Source organism: Callithrix jacchus, chromosome 22 (genome assembly GCF_049354715.1).
Source record: "Callithrix jacchus isolate 240 chromosome 22, calJac240_pri, whole genome shotgun sequence".
Classification (NCBI taxonomy): Eukaryota; Metazoa; Chordata; class Mammalia; order Primates; family Cebidae; genus Callithrix; species Callithrix jacchus.
Window position 1 is genome coordinate 15,318,593 of NC_133523.1, and position 20,755 is coordinate 15,339,347.

Genomic DNA, 20,755 nt, shown 5'->3' on the forward strand with positions numbered 1-20,755 from the left:
ACAACCTGGTGGTCCCCTACTCCTGGGAGGTCACCATATTGATGCCGAACTTAGTGCGGACACCCGATCGGCATAGCGCACTACAGCCCAGAACTCCTGGGCTCAAGCGATCCTCCAGCCTCAGCCTCCTGAGTAGCTGGGACTACAGCCATGTGCCACAGCACCTGGCAAAAAAAAAAAAAATTTAAATGACATTTGTTTTTCTCTAGCTTATTTATTGCAAGATTATAGTATATGAAACATAGAACGTACAAAATCAGTGTCCATCAACTGTTTGTGTCATCAGTAAGGCTTTTGGTCAGCAGTAGGCTGTTAGTAGTCAAAAATGACACCCAGAGTTTTGACTGCAGGGGTGGGCTCGGTACTCCGAGCCCCTGTGTTGGTTCTAAGGTCGACTGCACAGAAATCCCCTAGCCCAGGGCTCGTGGTTACTTAATGCATAACGATAATCATGAATATTTAAAAACAAAATTGGAGTGTCACTCTGTCACCCAGGCTGGAGTGCAGTGGTGCAGTCACAGCTCACTGCAGCCTTGGGCTCAAGCAATCCTCCCATCTCAGCCTCCCCAGTAGCTGGGACTGCAGGCACGCACTGCCAAACCTGGCTAAATTTTTTTTTCTTTTTTGAGACTGAGTCTCTCTCTGTCACCCAGTGTGGAGTGCAGTGGCACGATCTTGGCTCACTGCAACCTCTGCTTCCCGGGTTCAAGTGATTCTCCTGCCTCAGACTCCTGAGTAGCTGAGACTACAGGTGTGCGCCACGACGTCCAGCTAGTTTTTGTATTTTTAGTAAAGATGGAATTTCACCATGTTTGTCAGGCTGGTCCTGAACTCCTGACCTTGTGATCCACCTCAGCCTCCCAGAGTTCTGGGATTACAGGCATGAACCACCGCACCTGCTTGCCTGGCTAATTTTATTTTTTGTAGAGATGGGATCTCACTATGTTGCCCAGGTTAGTCCACCTGGGCTCAAGCAATCCTCCTGCCTTGGCCTCCCAAAGTGCTGGGATTACAGGTGTGAGCCACCACACCCAGCCACTATTTTTTTTTTAGACAGTCTCACTCTGTCACCCAGGCTGGAGTACAGTGGTGCAATCATGGCTCACTGCAACCTCCACCTCCCTGGTTCAAGCAACTCTCGTGCTTCAGCCTCCCAAGGAGCTGGGATTACAGGTGTGTGCCATTACGCCTGGCTAATTTTTTTTTTTTTTTTTTGTATTTTTAGTAGAGATGGCGTTTCATTATGTGGGCCAGGCTGGTCTCAAACTCCAGGCCTCAAGTGATTGGCCTACCGAAGTGCTGGGATCAGAGTCATGGACCACTGCGCCTGGTCCCAGATGCTATTTATTTATTTATTTATTTTTCTTTATTTTTCTTTTATTCTTTTCTTGACACTATTTTTTAAGAGTACAGAATTGAAGAATCTTTTTTTTTTTTAAGACTTACTCTGTCACTAGGCCGGAGTGCAGTGGCGTGATCTCAGCTCACTGCAAACTCTGCCCCCTGGTTTCAAGCAATTCTCCTGCCTTAGCCTCCTGAGTAGCTGGGATTACAGGTGCCTGCCACTGCGCCTGGCTAATTTTTGTATTTTTAGTGGAGACGGGGTTTTACCATGTTGGCCAGGCTGGTCTCAAACTCCTGACCTCAGGTGATCCACCCGCCTCCACCTCCCGAAGTGCTGGGATTACAGGTGTGAGCCACCACACCCAGCTGAAGAATATTTTGATAGGGAATTAAAAACACTCATTAAAGTAGTCAGAATAGTATAATGGACCGTAGCCCAGACACCATCAACCCCTACTCAACCTCCCCACCCTGTGCCCACCCCATTTGCCTCCCTGTCAGATATTATTTTGCAGCAAACTTCAGTTATCTTATTATTCCATAAACATTTTGTTATATGTCTCTAAAACATACAAACTCTTTTTTTTTTTTTGAGACAGGGTCTCATTCTGTTGCCCAGGCTGGAGTGCAGTGGTGTGATCATGGCTCATTGCAGCCTCTACTTCCTGGGTTCAAGTGATCCTTCCACCTCAACCTTCTGAGTAGCTGGGACCACAGGCATATGCCACCATACCTAGTTAATTTTTAAATTTTTTGTAAAAATGGAGTCTCACTATGTTGGCAGTATGGTCTTGAACCCCTGAGCTTCAGTGATCCTCCTGCCTTGACCTCCCAAACTGCTGGGATAACAGGCATGAGGTGTCACACCTGGCCCAGACTCTTTAAAAACCTAACCAGGCCAGCGTGGTGGCTCACACCTGTAATCCAAGCACTCTGGGAGGCCGAGGCAGGTGGATCATCTGAGGTCAGGGGTTCAAGACCAGCCTGGCCAATGTGGTGAAACCCCATCTCTACTAAAATTACAAAAAATTAATCAGGCGTGGTAGTGGGTGCCTGTAGTCCCAGCTACTCAGGAGTGTGAGGCAGGAGAATCACTTGAAGCTGGGAGGCGGAGGTTGCAATGAGCCAAGATTGCACCATTGCACTCCAGCCTGGGCAACAAGAGTGAAACTCTGTCTCAGAAACAAAACAAAATAAAATAAAAACCTAACCACAATACCATAGTCACACTCCAGAAACTTCTGAAAACTTTGCCAATAATTTTTTAATATCTCTAGGTTCCAGTTCAGCCAAGAACTGTGGAGTTTTGGAATCATATCTGAATTTGACTGTCACCTCAATTCCTTGCCAAGGAACCTTGGAAGTTGTTTAAATTCTTTTTTTTTTTTTTGAGACAGAGATTTGCCCAGGCTGGAGTGCAATGGCACGACCTTGGTTCACTGCAACCTCCGCCTCCTGGGTTCCAGAGATTCTCCTGCCTCGGCCTCCTGAGTAGCTGAGATTACAGGCACTTGCCACCATGCCCGGCTAATTTTTGTATTTTTAGTAGAGACGGAGTTTCACCATATTGGCCAGGATGTTCTCGACCTCCTGACCTCAGCTGATCTGCCTGCCTTGGCTTCCCAAAGTGCTGGGATTATAGGCATGAGCCCCTGCACCTGGTCTTTTTTTTTTTTTTTTAAGAGTCAGGGGTTTTCTCTTTTGCTCTGTTGCCCAGGCTGGAGTGCAGTGAGGCAATCATATCTCACTGCAGCCTTGACTTTCTGGGCTCAAGTGATGCTCCCACCTCAACCTCCCAAGTAGCTGGGACTACAGGCACACACCACCATGCCCAGCAAATGTTTTGTTATTGCTATTGTTGCAGAGATGAGGTCTCGCTATGTTGCTGATGCTAGTCTTGAACTCCTGGCCTTGAGTGATCCTCCCACCTTAGCCTCCCCAGTAGCCAGGACTATAGGAGCATGCTACTGTGCCTGGCAGCATCTGAAACTTCTTTCTTTCTTTGAGATGGAGTGTGATCTTGCTCTGTCGTCCAGGCTAGATTGCAGTGGCATAATCTCTGCTCACTGCAACCTCCGCCTCCCAGGTTCAAGTGATCCTCCTGCCTCATCCTTGAGAGTAGCTGGGATTACAAGCACCTGCCACTACACGTGGCTAATTTTTGTGTTTTTAGTAGAGATGGAGTGGGGGGGGGTCTCACCATATTGGCCAGGCTGGTCTTGGACTCCTGACCTCAGGTGATTTGCCCACCTCGGCCTCCCAAAGTGCTGGGATTACCGTGCCTGACCAAGCATCTGACACTTCTATCCCTAAAAATAAGGTAAAATTATTAAATAAAGTATCATTATTATTCAATATAGTAGCTTCATTATTTCTGGCAGTAGAGCAGTGATTCTCAAGGTGGGGCAGTGAGGGAGGGGTTGACTCTATTCCCCAGGGGACACTCGGTACTGTGGGAAAATATCTGTGGTTGTCGTGATTGGAGCATGTGTGTGCTACTTGCATCTTGTGGGTGGCGGCCAGAGGCTGCTCAATACCTTACATTGGACAGGACAGGCCCCCCCAACAAAGGACAGTCTAGTCCTGCCAGGCGAGGAGGCACACACCTGTAATCCCAGCACTTTGGGAGGCCGAGGCGGGTGGATCACCTGAGGTCAGGAGTTCAAGACCAGCCTGGCCAAGATGGTGAAACTCCATCTCTACTAAAAATACAAAAAAAAAAAAAAAAAAAAAATAGCAGGGTGCAGTGACAGGTGCCTGTAATCCCAGCTACTTGGGAGGCTGAGGCAGTAGAATTGCTTGAACCTGGGCGGCGGAGGTTGCAGTGAGCCGAGATCACGCCATTATACTCCAGTCTGGGCGACAGAGCAGGACTCTGTCTCAAAAAAGAAAAAAAGTCTAGTTCCAAATGTTGGCAGTGTTGAGGTCAGGAAGTCCTGGTCTGGAGAGAGATTTCCTTAATGCTTGCTGGAACCTTGACCTTGGAGGCCAAACTGGGTTTGAGTCCCAACTCTACCACCTGTTGAGGGAAGCTGGCAGGAGTGATTTTTGTTTTTTATTTTTTGAGACTGAGTCTTGCTCTGTTGCGCAGGCTGGAATGCAGTCGCTTGGTCTCGGCTCACTGCAACCTCCACCTCCTGGGTTCAAATAATCTCGTGCCTCAGCCTCCCAAGTAGCTGGGATTACAGGTGTGCATCACCACGCCCAGATAATTTTTGTTTTTTTTTTTAGTAGAGATGGGGTCTCACCATGCTAGCCAGGCTGGTCTTGAACTCCTGACCTCAGGTGATACATCCACTTCGGGCTCCCAAAGTGCTGGGATTAGAGGCATGAGTCACTACGCCTGGTGTTGGAGATTTTTTGTTTGTTTTTGAGACAGAGTCTTGCTCTGTTGCCCAGGCTGGAGTGCACTGCAATCTCTGCCTCCTGGGTTCAAACAATTCTTGTGCCTCAGCCTCCCAAGTAGCTGGGATTACAGGCGTGCATCACACGCCGAGCTAATTTTTGTATTTTTAGTAGAGATGGGGATCTCACCACATTGGCCAGACTGGTCTGGTCTGGAATGCCTGACCTCAGGTGATCCGCCCGCCTCGGCCTCCCAAAGTGCTGGGATTGCAGGCATGAGCCACCGCTCCTGGTCTCAGAGTTTTAATGGTGATTAATCATGGCTAATATCTTGCAGGCCCTGCCTGTGACGTAGGCATGGTGCTAGCCTCACTCACTATGTAAATACATTTCATTGTCTCGCCAAACTCCTGGGTTGGTGAGAAATTTCGAGTCCAGAGTCATGAAGCATCACAGGCAAGGACTTCACTTTTCTGTATCTCGTTTCCTTCATCCATGAAACAGGATCGTAATGTCCGTCTCGTGGGGTAATTATATGGACTGCTAATGCCAAATGCCACCCAACTGGCACCTCCTAGACCATCAGCAAATGGCATCTTTTACGAGAAGCCGTATCAGCCTGGCATACAATGGTTAACCACCAAGTCTGGGCAGAGTGCCCGGCTAAGCTGGTGCCCGAGTGCAAACAATTTCTTTCATTATCCCTGTTGCTGGGAGAATTGGGCAAGGAGCGACCCATGACATACCTAAGACAAAAGTTACTAGGATAGCCGGGGGCTTGTCTTCCGGGTGGCGCCAAGGCCAGGAAACTGTCCTCTCTAACCTACTTCCCCAGAGGAGTCTAAATTGGCCCTTCCACTACCAGCAAGGACAAAAGAGAGGCTGGAGCCCCCAGGGGCAGCCAGAGCGCTGATGCTGCAAAGGGCCTCTGTCCTTCCTGGAGAAGCCCAGTCTTGCTCAACTGTCTTCTTCGGCAACAAACAGAAGTTAAGAAAGAGAAATAGTCGTGGATGAACCTGTTGTTGGGATGATAAGTTACTGAGCACCTACTACGTGCCAGGCACGCCAACCTTACCAGACAAGATCCTTGGGCTCATGGAATTCACTTTCTCGTGGGAGAGAGAAACAATAAACACGTAGAAACATTATCAGCTGGTGGTAAGTACTATGACGAAAATTAAAATAGGGTGATGGCATTGGGAGTGGCCTAAGGGGTCACTACGCAGTCGAACAGTTGGGTGGTCAGAGACGGCCTCTCAGGAGGAAGTCACATTGAAGCTAAAATGTGAATGACATGAACAGATGCAGGATAGAGCATTCAAGTGCAGCACGTGCAAAGGCCCTGAGGTTGAAAGAAGCTAAATGCATTAGACTAGGCGTCCTTGAGCAAGGGGAATTCTGCCCCTTAGAGGACATAGCAATGTCTAGGGAGATTATTATTTTTTTTTAATTTTACTATTTGAAATGGAGTCTTGCTCTGTCACCCAGGCTGGAGTGCAGTGGTGCGATCTCGGCTCACTGCAACCTCCGCCTCCAGGTTTAGGCGATTCTCCTGCCTCAGGCTTCTGAGTAGCTGGGATTGCAGGTACATGCCACCATGCCAGCTAATTTTTTTTTTTTAGTTCATGTCTTTTATTAACTCGGTTATTTGTCTTCTGGTTTGTTAAAGCAGTAAGTCAGACAACATTTGCCACAATAATGTCTGTCAAAGTGGCTTGCCATAAACACTCCAGCACCACATTCATCAGAAGGGCATTCTCGACGAAGGCGACTAATTTTGCCATTCTCATCCACCTTGTAATATTTCAGGACAGCCAGCTTAACCTTCTTTCTCTTGTGCTTATTCTTCTTGGGAGTGGTGTAAGACTTCTTCTTCCTTTTCTTAGCACCACCACGAAGTCTCAACACAAGATGAAGAGTAGACTCCTTCTGAATGTTGTAGTCAGACAAAGTACGTCCATCTTCCAGTTGCTTGCCAGCAAAGATCAGTCTTTGCTGATCAGGAGGAATTCCTTCCTTATCCTGGATCTTGGCCTTTACATTTTCTTTCGTATCCGAGGGTTCAACCTCGAGGGTGATGGTTTTTCCCGTAAGGGTTTTCACGAAAATCTGCATTTTGGTGGCGGCCCTACGTGAGGCGCAGATGGCGGATCGAAAAGGAAGAATCGCCAGCTAATTTTTATATTTTTAGTAGAGACAGGTTTCACCATGTTGGCCAGGCTGCTCTCCAACTCCTGACCTTGTGATCCACCTGCCTCAGCCTCTCAAAGTGCTGGGATTACAGGAGTGAGCCACTATGCTCGGCTGATTTTTTTTTTTTTTTCTGAGATAGGGTCTCACTCTGTTGCCCAGGCTGGAGTACAGTGGTATGATCTTGGCTCACTTCAACCTCTGCCTCCCAGGCTCAAGTGATCCTCAGCCTTATGAATAGCTAGGGCTACAGGTGTGCACCACCACACCTGGCTAATTTATTGTGGAGATGGGGTTTCACCGTGTTGCCCAGGCTGGCCTTGAGCTCTTGGACTCCCAAAGTGCTGGAATTATAGGCGTGAACCACCATGCTCGGCCCTGGCTAATTTTTTATTTTGTGGAGATGCTGTCTCCCTGTGTTGTCCAGACTGGTCTTAAACTCCTGAGTTCAAGCAATCCTCCTGCCTCAGCCTCCCAAAGTACTGAAATTACAGGCATGAGCCACTGCAGCTGGCCCCTTAGCTGATTTTAATTTATATCCATTCACCATAACCTTTGAGTATCTATGAGTACTACAGCTTTTTTTGTTTTGTTTTATTTTATTATTTATTATTATTATTATTTTTTTTTGATGGAGTCTCACTCTTGTTGCCCAGGCTGGAGGGCAGTGGTGTGATCTCAGCTCACTGCAACCTCCATCTCCCGGGTTCAAGCGATTCTCATGTCTCAGCCTCCCAAATAGCCGTGATGACAGATGTGCGCTGTCATGCCCTGCTAATTTTTGTATTTTTATTAGAGACAGGGTTTCCCCATGTTGGCCGGGCTGATCTTCAACTTCTGACCCCAGGAGATCAGCCCACCTCAGCTTCCCAAAGTGCTGGGATTACAGGCATGAGCCACTGTGCCCGGCCTACAACACCATTTTTTAATTCTCCGAATCTTAAGGAATCATGGAACCTGAGAGGGTGCTCTTGGGGATCCCTCACTGGCAGAGTCTGTCCCGGGGGGACAAGGCAGGTAAGGGAAGTTGAGGCAGAGAGGATAGTAAGAGCAAAACACACAAAGGTTTGAAAACGCCCGACAGTCCTGCAGAATCAACATCACCTGTATTTTACAAACCTATCTCCCGACTGCCTTGGTGATATTTCATTCATGGTGGATATTTTTGGCATTAATTTTGATCTGCTAACACATTGTGCTACTTCATATATTGCTCCAGAGACGTGAGCCCTGAATGACTCTTATTTTCATTTCACAGACCATGCAGCTGGTGCCCCAAGAGGGAGCCCCCTTGCTTAAGTCCTCCAGGAGGGCGATGGAGGAGATGGCATTCAAACCACCCTCATGGATGCCAAGGTATGCATTTGTTCTCTCTGCCTCCAGTGGCAGTTTGCTACAGCTGTGAAGACGCTGGGCAGGATTTGGGTCTCCAGGGCATTTTCAGTAATGTTAGATCATGGCTATAATCCCAGCACTTTGGGAGGCTCAGGTGGGGGGATGGCTTCCTGTCAGGAACCTTCCAAGTTCCAGCCTTGAACTCAACACGGTGAGACCCCATCTCTACAAAAAAAATTTTTTTTTTTTTTTTGAGATGAAGTTTTGCTCTTGTTGCCAGGCTGTAGCGTAATGTGCAATCTAGGCTCACTGCAACCTCTGCCTCCCAGGTTCAAGTAATTCTTCTGCCTCAGCCTCCCAATTAACCTGGGATTACAGGTGCCTCCCACCACACTCAGCTAATTTTTTGTATTTTTAGTGGAGACGGGGGTTTCACCATGTTGGCCAGGCTGGTCTCGAACTCCTGACCACAAGTGATCCATCCACCTTGGCCTCCCAAAGTGCTGGGATTACAGGCACATGATCACAGCTCACAGCAGCCTTGAACTCTTGTGCTCATGCAGTTCTCCCATCTCAGCCTCCCAAGTAGCTGGGACAACAGGTGTGCACCACCATGCCATGGCTATATTTTTTTTAAAACTTTCTTTTTTTTTTGCAGAGATGAGGTCTCACTATGTTGCCTAGGCTGGTCTTGAACTTCTGGCTCAAGAGATCCTCTCTGGCCTCTTGAATAGCTGGGATTACTGGCACGAGCCACTGTGCCCAGCTAGTAGAGTTGATTTAAAACTAGTTTCTTTTTTTTTCCTTTTGAGATGGAATCTCACTCTGTCACCAGGCTGGAGTGCAGTGGTGCAATCTCAGTTTACTGCAACCTCCACCTCCTGAGTTCAAGTGATTCTCCTGCCTCACCCTCCCAAGTAGCTGGGACTACATGCCTGTGCCACTACCATGCCCAGCTAATTTTTGTATTTTTCTTAGAGACGGGGTTTCATCATGTTGGCCAGGCTGGTCTTGAACTCCTGACCTCAGGTGATCCATCCACCGTGGCCTCCCAAAGTGCTGGAATTACAGGCATGAGCCACTGCTCCTGGCCTAAAACTGGTTTCTCAATTTCTCAACACTGCTGACATTTGGGGACAGAACATTCTCAGCGGCGGCTTCCTGGGCATTGTCAGATGTTGAATAGCATCCCTGGTCTCCACCCACATGATGCCAGTAGCATCTCCCACTCATGGCAACTGAAAAGGTCTCCAGGCATTGCCAGTGTTCCCTGGGGGCTAAGTGGTCCCCAGGTGAGAAATGCTGTTTGAAATAGTGCTTGGACGTGGAAGGACTTTGCCTCGTGGGAGGGGGTGGTCCTTAAGGGCAGGATAGGGTGGGAGTTTCATCAAGCGTTTGTCTTTCTTGCCTGGGTCGTGGGGCTGGGCATGGCTCCCAGCGTCTCCTCTGTACACCTGGGCTCAGGCTCAACTTACATGGGTAGGCCCCAGGGAACCCAGGTGTTCGAGAGGTTGGCTGGTCCCCAGGCTCCAACGCTTAGCACTGGGAAACCACAGTTGCTGTGGCGACCACTGAGCTCTCAGGACGAGGAGCGGGGAAGAGGACTCCCATACCTAGAGGAGACAATATCCAGAGGGCTTGTCAGGGAGGCCACTGTCTAATACCCTTCATGAGTGCTTGCAGACCTGGGAAAGCAGTGGAGAGGAGCTGATTGAGCTCCCTAGAGACGCTGGCGGGGGACTGTGGGTCACTGGGGGAGCCTCGGAAGGTGAAACAGGTGCCCCGCTCCTGATGGCTCTGCCCCGCTGGACTCCCAGGCTTCTGGCGTGAGGTCTCTGAACCCCAGACCCTTGCCAGGGGAAGGGTCATTTTGGTGGGTGGGCAGCAATGAGTGTGGGCCCCCTCAGCCCGAGTACCCGCCGGCGGCTTCTCCAGGGTGAAGCCGGCCCCCTCCCAGCACCTCTGCCCAGCAGTGTGACCATCTTCATCAGTTCCACGGCCTCAGGTAAGGTGCAGGGTATGGATGGGGGCTCAGAGGCAAGTGGGCACTCCCATCAAGCGGTGTCAGGGCTTGGGCATGGTTCCTGGAGCCCTTTAAGAGACCTAGATGCGAACCAGGTGCCGTGGCTCACGCCTGTAATCTCAGCACTTTGGGAGGCTGAGGCGGGTGGATCACTTGAGGTCAGGAGTTCCAGATTAGCTTGGGCAGCATGGCGAAACCCTGTCTCTACTAAAAATACAAAAAATTAGCCGGGCCTGGTGGTGCGTGACTGTAGTCCCACTTACTGGGGTGGCTGAGGCAGGAGAATTGTTTGAACCCAGGAGGTGGAAGTTGTAGTGAGCCAAGATGGCGACACTGCACCCCAGCCTGGGCAACAGAGCAAGACTCCGTCTCAAAAAACAAAACAAAGAAAAAACCAAAAAGGAGATATCAGCTAATAGTGTGCTGCGACATAGCACTGCTCAACTCCACATTCAGGGAAGTCAGTTGGCAGCTTGAAACTGACCAAGGTGGAGTATTTACACCATGGAAATTGGCAGATAATACAAACCAGATTTTAAAAAATTTGTTTTGGAGAACAGAGTATTATGGAGCATTTGCTGGGACACTGTTTTTTTGTTGTGTTTTTGAGACAGAATTTCTCTCTGTCGCCCAGGCTGGAGTGCAGTTGTATAATCTCAGCTCACTGCCACCTCCACCTCCCAGGTTCAAGCAACTCTCCTGCCTCAGCCTCCCGAGTAGCTGGGATTACAGGCACCTGCTACCATGCCTGGCTAATTTTTGTATTTTTAGTAGAGACGGGGTTTCACCATGTTGAGCAGGCTGGTGTCAAACACCTGATCTTAGATGATCTGCCTGCCTTGGCCTTTCAAAGGGCTAAAATTACAGGTGTGAGCCACTGTGGCTGGCCACACCGCTCTATGTATATGTGCTCTCGTAGAGATTACAGCCTGGTTGGGGGAGGGACACAGGGACACATAAATGAAGTAATTGCAGCTCGTGGGCCAGGTGTGGTGGTTTACGCCTGCAATCCCAGAACATTGGAGGCTGAGGGGGAAGAACTGGGAGACCTCGATGTGAGTGCAGCTCAGGTAGTGACTCATGTGGGGGCCTCCTGGACCCTGTTTCCTCCTCAAGAAGCCCCACTGAGAACGCACACTGAGAACCCAACTTGATAGAGTTTCTGTGAGTGGCGTTTGATGTTGCAACTAACATTCATGACCAACAGGCTTAAAAACCGCCGGCATCTTGCCACAGCTGCACGACCCTGGGTGACGGGACCCTGCTCACCTCCCCAACCTTATCTCATGTGGTCACCTCCTTGTCCACCTGTTGTATCCACACCAAAACCCATAAGATCCAGTAATCCGCAAGGCCTGGGCCCTGTATCAGGACTGTCACCCTCATGGTTCCCTCTTCTCCTTATTCTGATCCTTTGGGTCTCAGTGCAAACACCCCCCTTCAGGGAGCCCCTCTCTGCCCCCCAATCTAAAGTAGATTTGTCCTGCTGAGGTGGGCGGATTGCTTGAACTCAGGAGTTCAACACCAGCCTGAGTAAGATGGCAAGGCCCCATCTCTACAAAAAGTAAAAAAAAAAAAAAAAAAAAAGTAGGCCAGGCGCAGTGGCTCATGACTGTAATCCCAGCACTTTGAAAGCCCAAGGTAAGTGGATCATGAGGTCAGGAGTTTGACACCATCCTGACCAACATGGTGAAAACCCATCACTACTGAAAATACAAAAAATTAGCTGGATGTGGTGGTACCCACCTGTAGTCCCAGCTACTCAGGAGGCTGAGGTAGGAGAATCTCTTGAACCTGGGAGGTGGAGGTTGCAGTGAGCCAAGATCACGCCACTGCACTCCATCAAAAAATAAAAATAAAAATAAAATAAAATACATTTAAAAAAATAGGCTGGGTGCAGTAGCGCATGCCTGTAATCCCAGCACTTTGGAAGCTGAGGCAGGTGGATCACCTGAGGTCAGGAGTTCCAGACTAGTCTGGCCAACATGATGAAATCCCATTTCTTCGAAAAATACAAAAATTAGCCGGGGGTGGTGGTGCGTGCCTGTAATCCCAGCTACTTGGGAAGCTGAAGCAGGAGAATCTCTTGAACCCAGGAGGCGGAGGTTGCAGTGAGCCAAGATTTCGCCACTGCACTCCAGCCTGGGTGACGGAGCGAGACTGTCTCAAAAGAAAAAGAAAAAAGAAAAAGAAAGAAAGAAATAGATTTGTCCCTGTTATTCTCCAGTCCAGACCACCCATGTGTTTTCAACAGCATTCTTCACAAACTGCAATTACTTTTAAAAATTACTGATTGATTGATTGTGCCTCTTGGTTAAGCATAAGGGGCACCCTGGCAAACAAGATGTGATGCGCTGGGCATGGCAGCTCCCTCCTGTAATCCCAGTGCTTTGGGAGGCCAAAGCAAGAGGATTGCTTGAGCCTAGGAGTCTGAGACCAGCCTGGGAAACATGGTGAAACTCCTTCTCTACAAAAAATTTTTAAAAATTATAGGGGTGTGGTGATGCCTCCCTGTAATCCCAGCTACTTGGGAGGCTGAGGTGGGAGGATTGATCAATGCTAGGAATTGGAGGTTACAGTGAGCTATGATTGCACCACTACACTCCAGCCTGGGTGAGGGAGTGAGACCTGTTCCTTAACAATTTTTTTTTTTTTTAAACAGGGTCTCGCTCTGTTGCCAGGCTGAAGTACAGTGGCGTGATCTCAGCTCACTGTAACCACATCCCGGGTTCAAGCGATTCTCTTGCCTCAGCCTCTCCAGTAGCTTGGACTACAGGCACGTGCCACCATGCCCAGCTAATTTTTGTATTTTTTAAAGTAGAGATGGGGTTTCACCATGTTGGCCAGGATGGTCTCAATCTTTTGACCTTGTGATCCACCCACGTCGGCCTCCCAAAGTGTTGGGATTACAGGTGTGCACCACTGTGCCTGGCCCAAAATATATATATATTTTTTCATTATCAAATCAGTGGTATAGCAGCAAAATATTTTTAAAAATATATATAGTGCTGGGTACAGTGGCTCATGCCTGTAATATCAAAACTTTGGAAGGCCGAAACAGGAAGATGGCTTGAATTCAGGAGTTCAAGACCAGTCTGGGCAACATAGGGAGACCCTACGACATAAATAAATACCTATTTCGAATTTTTTCTTTTTTTTTTTTTGAGATGGTGGCAGCAGATGAGGCTTTAGTCATAGGCCAGGCGCAGTGGCTCAAGCCTGTTAACCCAGCACTTTGGGAGGCAGAGGACGGAGGATCACTTGAGACCAGGAACTCGAGACCAGCCTGGGCAACATAGCCAGACCCCATTCTCCACAAAAAGGGGGAAAAAGTCAAAAGTAAATAAATAAAAGCAGAGCTGTGCAGCTGGGAAGAACACCGGGCCCTTTCCACTAACACCCTCCATGCCCCTCCTTGCAGATATGGATGCAGAGAGGGAAGCCCTGCAGAGTGCCGCCTACCTGGAAGTGCAGACCTTCTGCCAGAAGCATGGCTTGATGTTTGAGGTAACCAGAGGTCACCCCGGGCTTCATGCTCTTCTTTTCTTTGAGATAGAATCTCACTCTGTTGCCCAGGCTGGAGTGCAATGGCACAATCTCGGCTCACTGCAACCTCCACCTCCGGGTTTAAGCAATTCTCCTGCCTCAGCCTCCCGAGTAGCTGGGACTACAGGCATGTGCCACCATGCCCAGCTAATTTTTTGTATTTTTAGTAGATATGGGGTTTCTCCGTGTTAGCCAGGATGATCTCGATTTCCTGACCTCGTGATCCTCCTGCCTTGGCCTCCCAAAGTACTGGGCCACCTTTTTTTTTTTTTTTTTTTTTTGAGACAGAGTCTTGCTCTGTCGCCCAGGCCGGAGTGCAGTGGCATGATCTCGGCTCACTGCAACCTCCACCTCCCAGGTTCAAGCGTTTTTCCTGCCTCAGCCTCCTAAGTGGGACTACAGGTGCCTGCCACCACACCGGGCCAATTTTTTGTATTTTTAATAGAGATGGAGTTTCACCGTGTTAGCCAGGATGGTCTTGATCTCCTGACCTTGTGATCCACCTGCCTTGGCCTCCCAAAGTGCTGGATTACAGTTGTGAGCCACCACACCTTTTTTTCTTTTCTTTTTGAGATATAGTCTCACTCTTTTGTCCAGGCTGTAGTGCAGTGGTGCCAACTTGGCTCACTGCAACCTCTGCCTCCTGGGTTCAAGCGATTCTCCTGCCTCACTCTCTCAAGTAGCTGGGATTACACATGTGCGCCACCATGCCCGGCTATCCATGCTCTTTTAATGCTTTACTGTTGAGTCTTGAAATTCACAGTAATGTTTAAACAAGGGGCCAACATGTTCTTTTTGCACCGAGCCCTGCAGATTCTTACTTGGTCCTGGAGATCCAGCTGCAGAGGTAAAATTCCTTGGGATTATAAAAAGGCATGTGGGACTGGGCACGGTGACTGATGCCTGTAATCCCAGCACTTTGGGAGACCGAGGTGGTCAGATCGCTTGAGGTCAGGAGTTTGAGACCAGCCTGGGCAACATGGTGAAACCCCAACTCTACTAAAAATACAAAAATTAGCTGGCCCTGGTGGCTCATGCCTATAGTCTGGGTGACAGAGCAAGACCTCATCTCAAAAAAAAAAAAAAAAAAGTGCAGTGGTATGATCACAGCTCACTGCAACCTTGATTGACCTTCTGGACTCAAGGGATCCTCCTGCCTCTAGCTTCCTTAGGAGCTGAAACCACAGGCATGCACCACCATGCCTGGCTAACTGAGGATGTTTCTACCTGCACACATCCTTGTGGAAACTGATTAACCGTCTTTGGAGTCTCAGTTTAACTTGAAGCTGCCTCCTTGCTATTTATGTGAATGATTTATTGCACCAAAGTTCCACTTGGTTGAAAGATGAAACGGGGCACAGTGGCTCATACCAGTATTCCCAATGCTTTGGGAGGCCAAGGCAGGAGGACTGTTGGAGGCCAGGAGTTTGATACCAGCCTGAGCAACATAAGATCCCATCTCTATAAATTTTTTTTAATGAGCCGGGTATGGTGACACCCACATGTAGTCTCAGCTACTGGGGAGGCTGAGGCGGGAGGATCACTTGAGCCCAGGAGTTCAAGGCTGCAGTGAGCTGTGATCAAGCCACTGCACTCCAGCCTGGGTGCTGGAGTTGGACACTGTCTTTACAAAAGAAAATCTGGGCCAGGCACAGTGGCTCACACCTGTAATCCCAACACTTTGGGAGGCCAAGATTGGTGGATCACCTGAGGTCAGGAGTTTGAGACCAGACTGGATAACATAGTGAAACTCCGCCTCCACTAAAACCACAAAAATTAGCCAGGTGTGGTGGCAGGCACATGTAATCCCAGCTGCTTGGGAGGCTGAGGCAGGAGAAGCGATTGAACCCAGGAGGTGGAGGTTGCAATGAGCCGAGATCATGCCACTGTACCCCAGCCTGGGCAACAGAGCAAGACTCCTGTCTCAAAAAAAAAAAGTAGTGGACCTTTGGGTAAAAAAGAAAAGGAAAATATGCATTATGGTTTGTATATTTATTACTAAGAAAGAAGCAGTGCTAGGAATTGCACTTTGCCCACTATTGATCATGAGACATAGTTCAATGTCAGAGGCACTGCGAAAGCGTCAGCACTGAAGACTGATGAAATGCCTCGAGCTCTTCTGTTTAATGCCCACGCCCGTGCTCTGACGCAGACGCTGTCAATATCCTTTCAGAGGCTGGTTCCTGATCCCTTTTCCTTTCCTGCTCCCCTAACTCATTGTTCCTCCCCCTTTCTTCTTGCAGTCACATTCAGTACTGCTGGCCTCTCACTGCTTGTCATAGGAATCTATGTGTCTCTCTCTCGGGGGTAAAGAATTCAGGGGCAGGGACTGTTCCCAGTCGTCTTTGTCTCCCTGTCACCCCAGCCTTCCGGGGTCAGCTTTGCCTACTTGAACCGAGCCGTTCTGCCCAGCCTCCCCCTGGAGAGCAGGCGCAAATGAACCACAAGCGTGCGGTTGCCAAGGAGACTGTTATGTCCAGTTTTGGCCGAACTAAACACCCTCTTTTGCAAGGAAAGCTCTGTGAACAAGTGTGGGCATGTCCTTGCTTTCAAAGCAACAGTTTGAAAATGGCCAAGTTCCTTTTTAAAAAAAGCTTTTTTTGTTTGTTTGTTTGTTTGTTTGTTTTTTTGAGACACAGTTTCACTCTTGTTGCCCAGGCTGGAGTGCGATGGCACAATCTTGGCTCACTGCAACCTCCACCTCCTGGGTTCAAGCAATTCTCCTGCCTCAGTCTCCCAAATAGCTGGGACTACAGGTGCGTGCCGCCATGCCCAGCTAATTTTGTATTTTTAGTAGAGACAGGATTTCTCCATGTCGTCCAGGCTGGTCTCAAACTCCTGACCTCAGGTGATCTGCCTGCCTCGGCCTCCCAAAGTTCTGGGATTACAGGCATGAGCTATTGTGCCTGACCTCTTTTTTGCTTTTATTATCCTTTTCTTTTTCTTTTTTTCTTGCAACAGGGGCTCCCTCTGTCACCCAGGCTGGAGTGCAGGGGTGCAAACACAGCTCACTGCAGCTTCTGCTTCCTGGGCTCAGATGATCCTCCTGCCTCAGCTTCTCAAGTATCTGGGACTACAGGCACACACCACCACACCTGGCTAATTATTATTATTATTATTATTATTGTAGAGGCAAGGTCTCTCTATATTGTCCAGGCTGGTCTCAAACTCCCAGGCTTGAGAGATCCTCCTGCCTCAGCTTCTCAAGTATCTGGGACTACAGGCACACACCACCACACCTGGCTAATTATTATTATTATTATTATTGTAGAGGCAAGGTCTCCCTATATTGTCCAGGCTGGTCTCAAACTCCCAGGCTTGAGAGATCCTCCTGCCTCGGCCTCCCATACTGCTGTGATTGTAGGCATGAGCCACTTCTCCCTGCCTCTATTTTAATTTTTAATTCACTTCCTTTTTAATTTTTATTTTTTTAGAGATGAGGTCTTGCTATGTTGACCAACCTGGTCTTGAACTCCTGGGCTCAAGCAATCCCTGTGCCTCAGTCTCCAGAGTAGCTGGGATTACAGGCGCACACCACCTCCCCAACAAAATGTATGTTTGTTTGTTTGTTTGTTTGTTTGTTTTAGAGACGGGGTTTGCTATGTTGCCCAGGCTGGAGTGCAGTGGCTATTCACAGGCGCGATCCTACTACTGATCAGCACAGGAGTTTTAACCTGCTCCATTTCCAACCTGGGCCGGTTCACCCCTCCTTAGGCAACCTGATGGTCCCCTGCTCCCGGGAGGTCACCATATTGATGCCGAACTTAGTAGAGACACCTGATCAGCATAGCGCACTACAGCCCAGAACTCCTGGGCTCAAGCAATCCTCCCACCTCAGCCTCCCGAATAGCTGGGACTACAGGCATGCACCACTGCACCTGGCCCAACTAAATGTTTATAAATAAACTGAATTTGGAGTTTAGGCTTACAGGCAATGCATGGACAGTGCAGAGTTCCCATACACCCCCATGCTCGGTGTCTTGTAACGTTTTTCCTAACCACAGCACAATCAACTACATTGTTTCAACTATGGCATCAACTTTAAGGCCAGGTGCAGTGGCTCACACCTGTCATCCCAGCATTTTGTGGGGCTGAGGCAGGCAGATTACTTGAGATCAGGAGTTTGAGACCAGCCTGGCCAACATTGTGAAAATTTATCTCCACTAAAAATACAAAAAAAATTAGCCAGGTGTGGTGGTGCACACCTGTAATCCCAGCTACTTGGGAGGCTGAGGCAGAATAATCTCTTGAACCCAGGAAGTGGAGGTTGCAGTGAGCTGAGATTGCACCACTAAGCTCCAGCCTGGGCAACAGAGCAAGACTCCATCTCAAACGAAAAGAAATTAGGCTGGGGCCAGTGGCTCACACCTGTAATGCCAACACTTTGGGGTGGGTGGATCACCTGAAGTCAGGGGTTCGAGAGGACCAGTCTGGTCAATACAGTGAAACCCCGTCTCTACTAAAAATACAAAAAATTAGCCAGGCATGGTGGTATGGTCCTGTAGTCCCAACTACTCAGGAGGCTGAGGCATGAGAATCTCTTGAACCTGGGAGGCAGAAGTTTCAGTAAGCCAAGATTGCACCACAGGACAGAAGGGAGGGAGGGAGGGAGGGAGGGACAGACAGAGGGAGGGAGGGAAGGAGGGAAGGATTGATCTTCCAGTGAGCTGAGATTGCTCCACTGCACTCCAGCCTGGGCAACAGAGCAAGACTCCATCTCACAAAAGAGAGAAATAAACATGGATACGTGACTATTAACCCCTCCCCGACTTAACTCAAATGTTGCCAGCTCTTCCATCTGTCTTTCCTCGTGGAGAATCCCATCCAGGGCACCCCATTGCATTTCATTGTCTTATTGCCCCAGTCTCCTCTGGTCTGCGTCAGTTTCTTAGTCTCCTTATTTCTCATGACCTTGGCAGTCTTTTCTCTCCCTCCCTCCCTCCTTCCCTCCTTCCCTCCCTCCCTCTCTCTCTTTCCTTTTCTTTCTTTTATTTCTCTCTCTCTCTCTCGCCCTTCCTCCTTTCTTTTCCTTTCGACAGGGTCTGGCTCCTGGACAGTTGTCCAGGTTGGAGTGCAGTAGTACAATAGTAGTACAAGAAATCACTGCAGCCTCTGCCTTCTGGGCCCAGTTGCTCCTCCTCCCTCAGCTTCCCAAATAGCTGGGACCACAGGTGCCCACCACCATGCCTGGCGTTGACAGGCAGGATATCTTAAAGAATGTCCTTCCCTCCAGTCTGGGTCTGTCTATTATTTTTCTCATGATTATCCTCATTTCTCATTTCTCATGGTTACGGGTTTGGTTCAAGTTCTTTTAATCCAGACATCCCCCTACAGGAAGAGGCTGTCAAAAATTTTCAAAATAAACTTTCTGCTTTTGTCAAAGGGAATTGAAAAAACAAATGACCTGTCACGCCACCTCCCTGACAGACTTGATGTTTCTATCTTCCAGGTTGTTGATCTGAGGTGGGGTATTCGGAACACTGAAGCCACTGACCACTTGACCACAGAACTCTGCTTGGAGGAGGTCGACCGGTGTTGCCAAACATCCATAGGGCCAGCTTTTGTTGTGAGTGTCTTGGGAGTAATGGGTTAGCCTTACTCCTCCGGGATATGCCCCCTGCTTTCTAGACAAACTAATTAGCAGAGGGAAATAGGTACCATTTCTGCTATTTTTTTTTTTTTTTTGAGACAGAGTCTTGTTCTGTTGCCCAGACTGGAGTGTGGTGGCACAGTCTTGGCTTGCTGCAACTTCTGCCTTCCTGCTTTCCAGTTTCAGGTGATTGTCTGCCTTAGCCTCCTGAGTAGCTGGGATTACAGGGACGTGCCACCACTCCCAGCTAATTTTTCTTTTTTCTTTTTGTATTTTTAGTAGAGACAGGATTTCACTCTGTTAGCCAGGATGGTCTTGATCATCTGACCTCGTCATCCACCCACCTCAACCTCCCCCACAGTGCTGAGGTTACAGGCGTGAGCCACCATGTCTGGCCCGTAGCTGCTATCTTACCTTATCCCTATGGCTTGACTCTGACAGACATTACTAATCGATCACAGCACTCTTTCTGCAGAGCTGAATGGGATCCAAACATTAGCAGTCAAATGGAAGCAGCAGGTGGCTTGGAGAGTAGAATATTGAAGCCAGAAGGAATCTTAGAGATTGATCTGGACTCTCTCCTACCTTCCCTACTCGCTCCCTGGGAGGTGGAGGTTGTATTGAGCCAAGATCATGCCACTGCATCCAGCCTGGGTGACAGAACAGACTTTGTCTCAAAAAAAAGAAAGAAAGAAAGAAAGAAAGAAAAAAAAATTCTAGAACAGGGGCCAGCAAGCTACAGCCTGAGGGGCAAGTGTGGCCCACTGTCTGTCTTTGTAAATAAAGCTTTATTGGCACACAGCCATGTCCACTTGTTTACACATTGTCTAGTGCTGCTTTCAAGCTATAATGGCAGAGTTTAGTCCTTCTGATAGAGACCATCTGACCTGTAAAGCTAAAAATACTGGCTATCTGACTTTTTCCAGGAAAAATGTGCTGTTCTCTGTCCTGGACAGTAAAGAGGAAAAAACTAATGAACAGTATCATGGCCAGGTGTGGTGGCTCACTCTGTAATCTCTGCATTTTGGGAGGCTGAGGCAGGTGGATAATTTGAGATCAAGAGTTCAAGACCAGCCTGGGCAACATGGTGAAACCCCATCTCTACTAAAAATACAAAAATTAGCCAGACATGGTGGCGTACACATATAATCCCAGCTACTCAGAAGGCTGAGGCATGAGAATTGGTTGAACCTGGGGGGTGGAGGTTGGAGCCAGCTGAGATTGTGCTACTGCATTCCAGCTGGGCAACAGAAGGAGACTCTGTTTAAAATAAAAGAGAAGGTAAAGGTCAGAGACATATTCTATTTTCTGAGGTCTGAGGTCTGCTTCTGAGACCTAAAGTGTCCCAACATTAAGACTGTAACAAGGGCTTTTGTAATTAG

The 20,755-nt window shown here is 48.6% G+C and overlaps 1 protein-coding gene and 1 pseudogene across 2 annotated transcripts in view; one reads left to right on the top strand and one right to left on the bottom strand.

The window, feature by feature from the left end:
- The first annotated feature begins 5,557 nt into the window (after positions 1-5,557).
- NWD1 (NACHT and WD repeat domain containing 1) overlaps positions 5,558-20,755 on the top strand; it is a 101,296-nt gene continuing 86,098 nt past the window's right edge. The window contains 5 exon segments of the mRNA XM_035287137.3: positions 5,558-5,847; positions 8,138-8,235; positions 13,659-13,704; positions 13,707-13,744; positions 19,233-19,349. Of these exon segments, the coding sequence (XP_035143028.3) occupies positions 8,224-8,235; positions 13,659-13,704; positions 13,707-13,744; positions 19,233-19,349 (213 nt within the window). The 5' untranslated portion in view covers positions 5,558-5,847; positions 8,138-8,223.
- LOC108588938 (ubiquitin-ribosomal protein eS31 fusion protein pseudogene) lies at positions 6,320-6,848 on the bottom strand (annotated as a pseudogene). The gene has a single exon (XR_013531278.1). The product of XR_013531278.1 is annotated as a ubiquitin-ribosomal protein eS31 fusion protein pseudogene (transcript).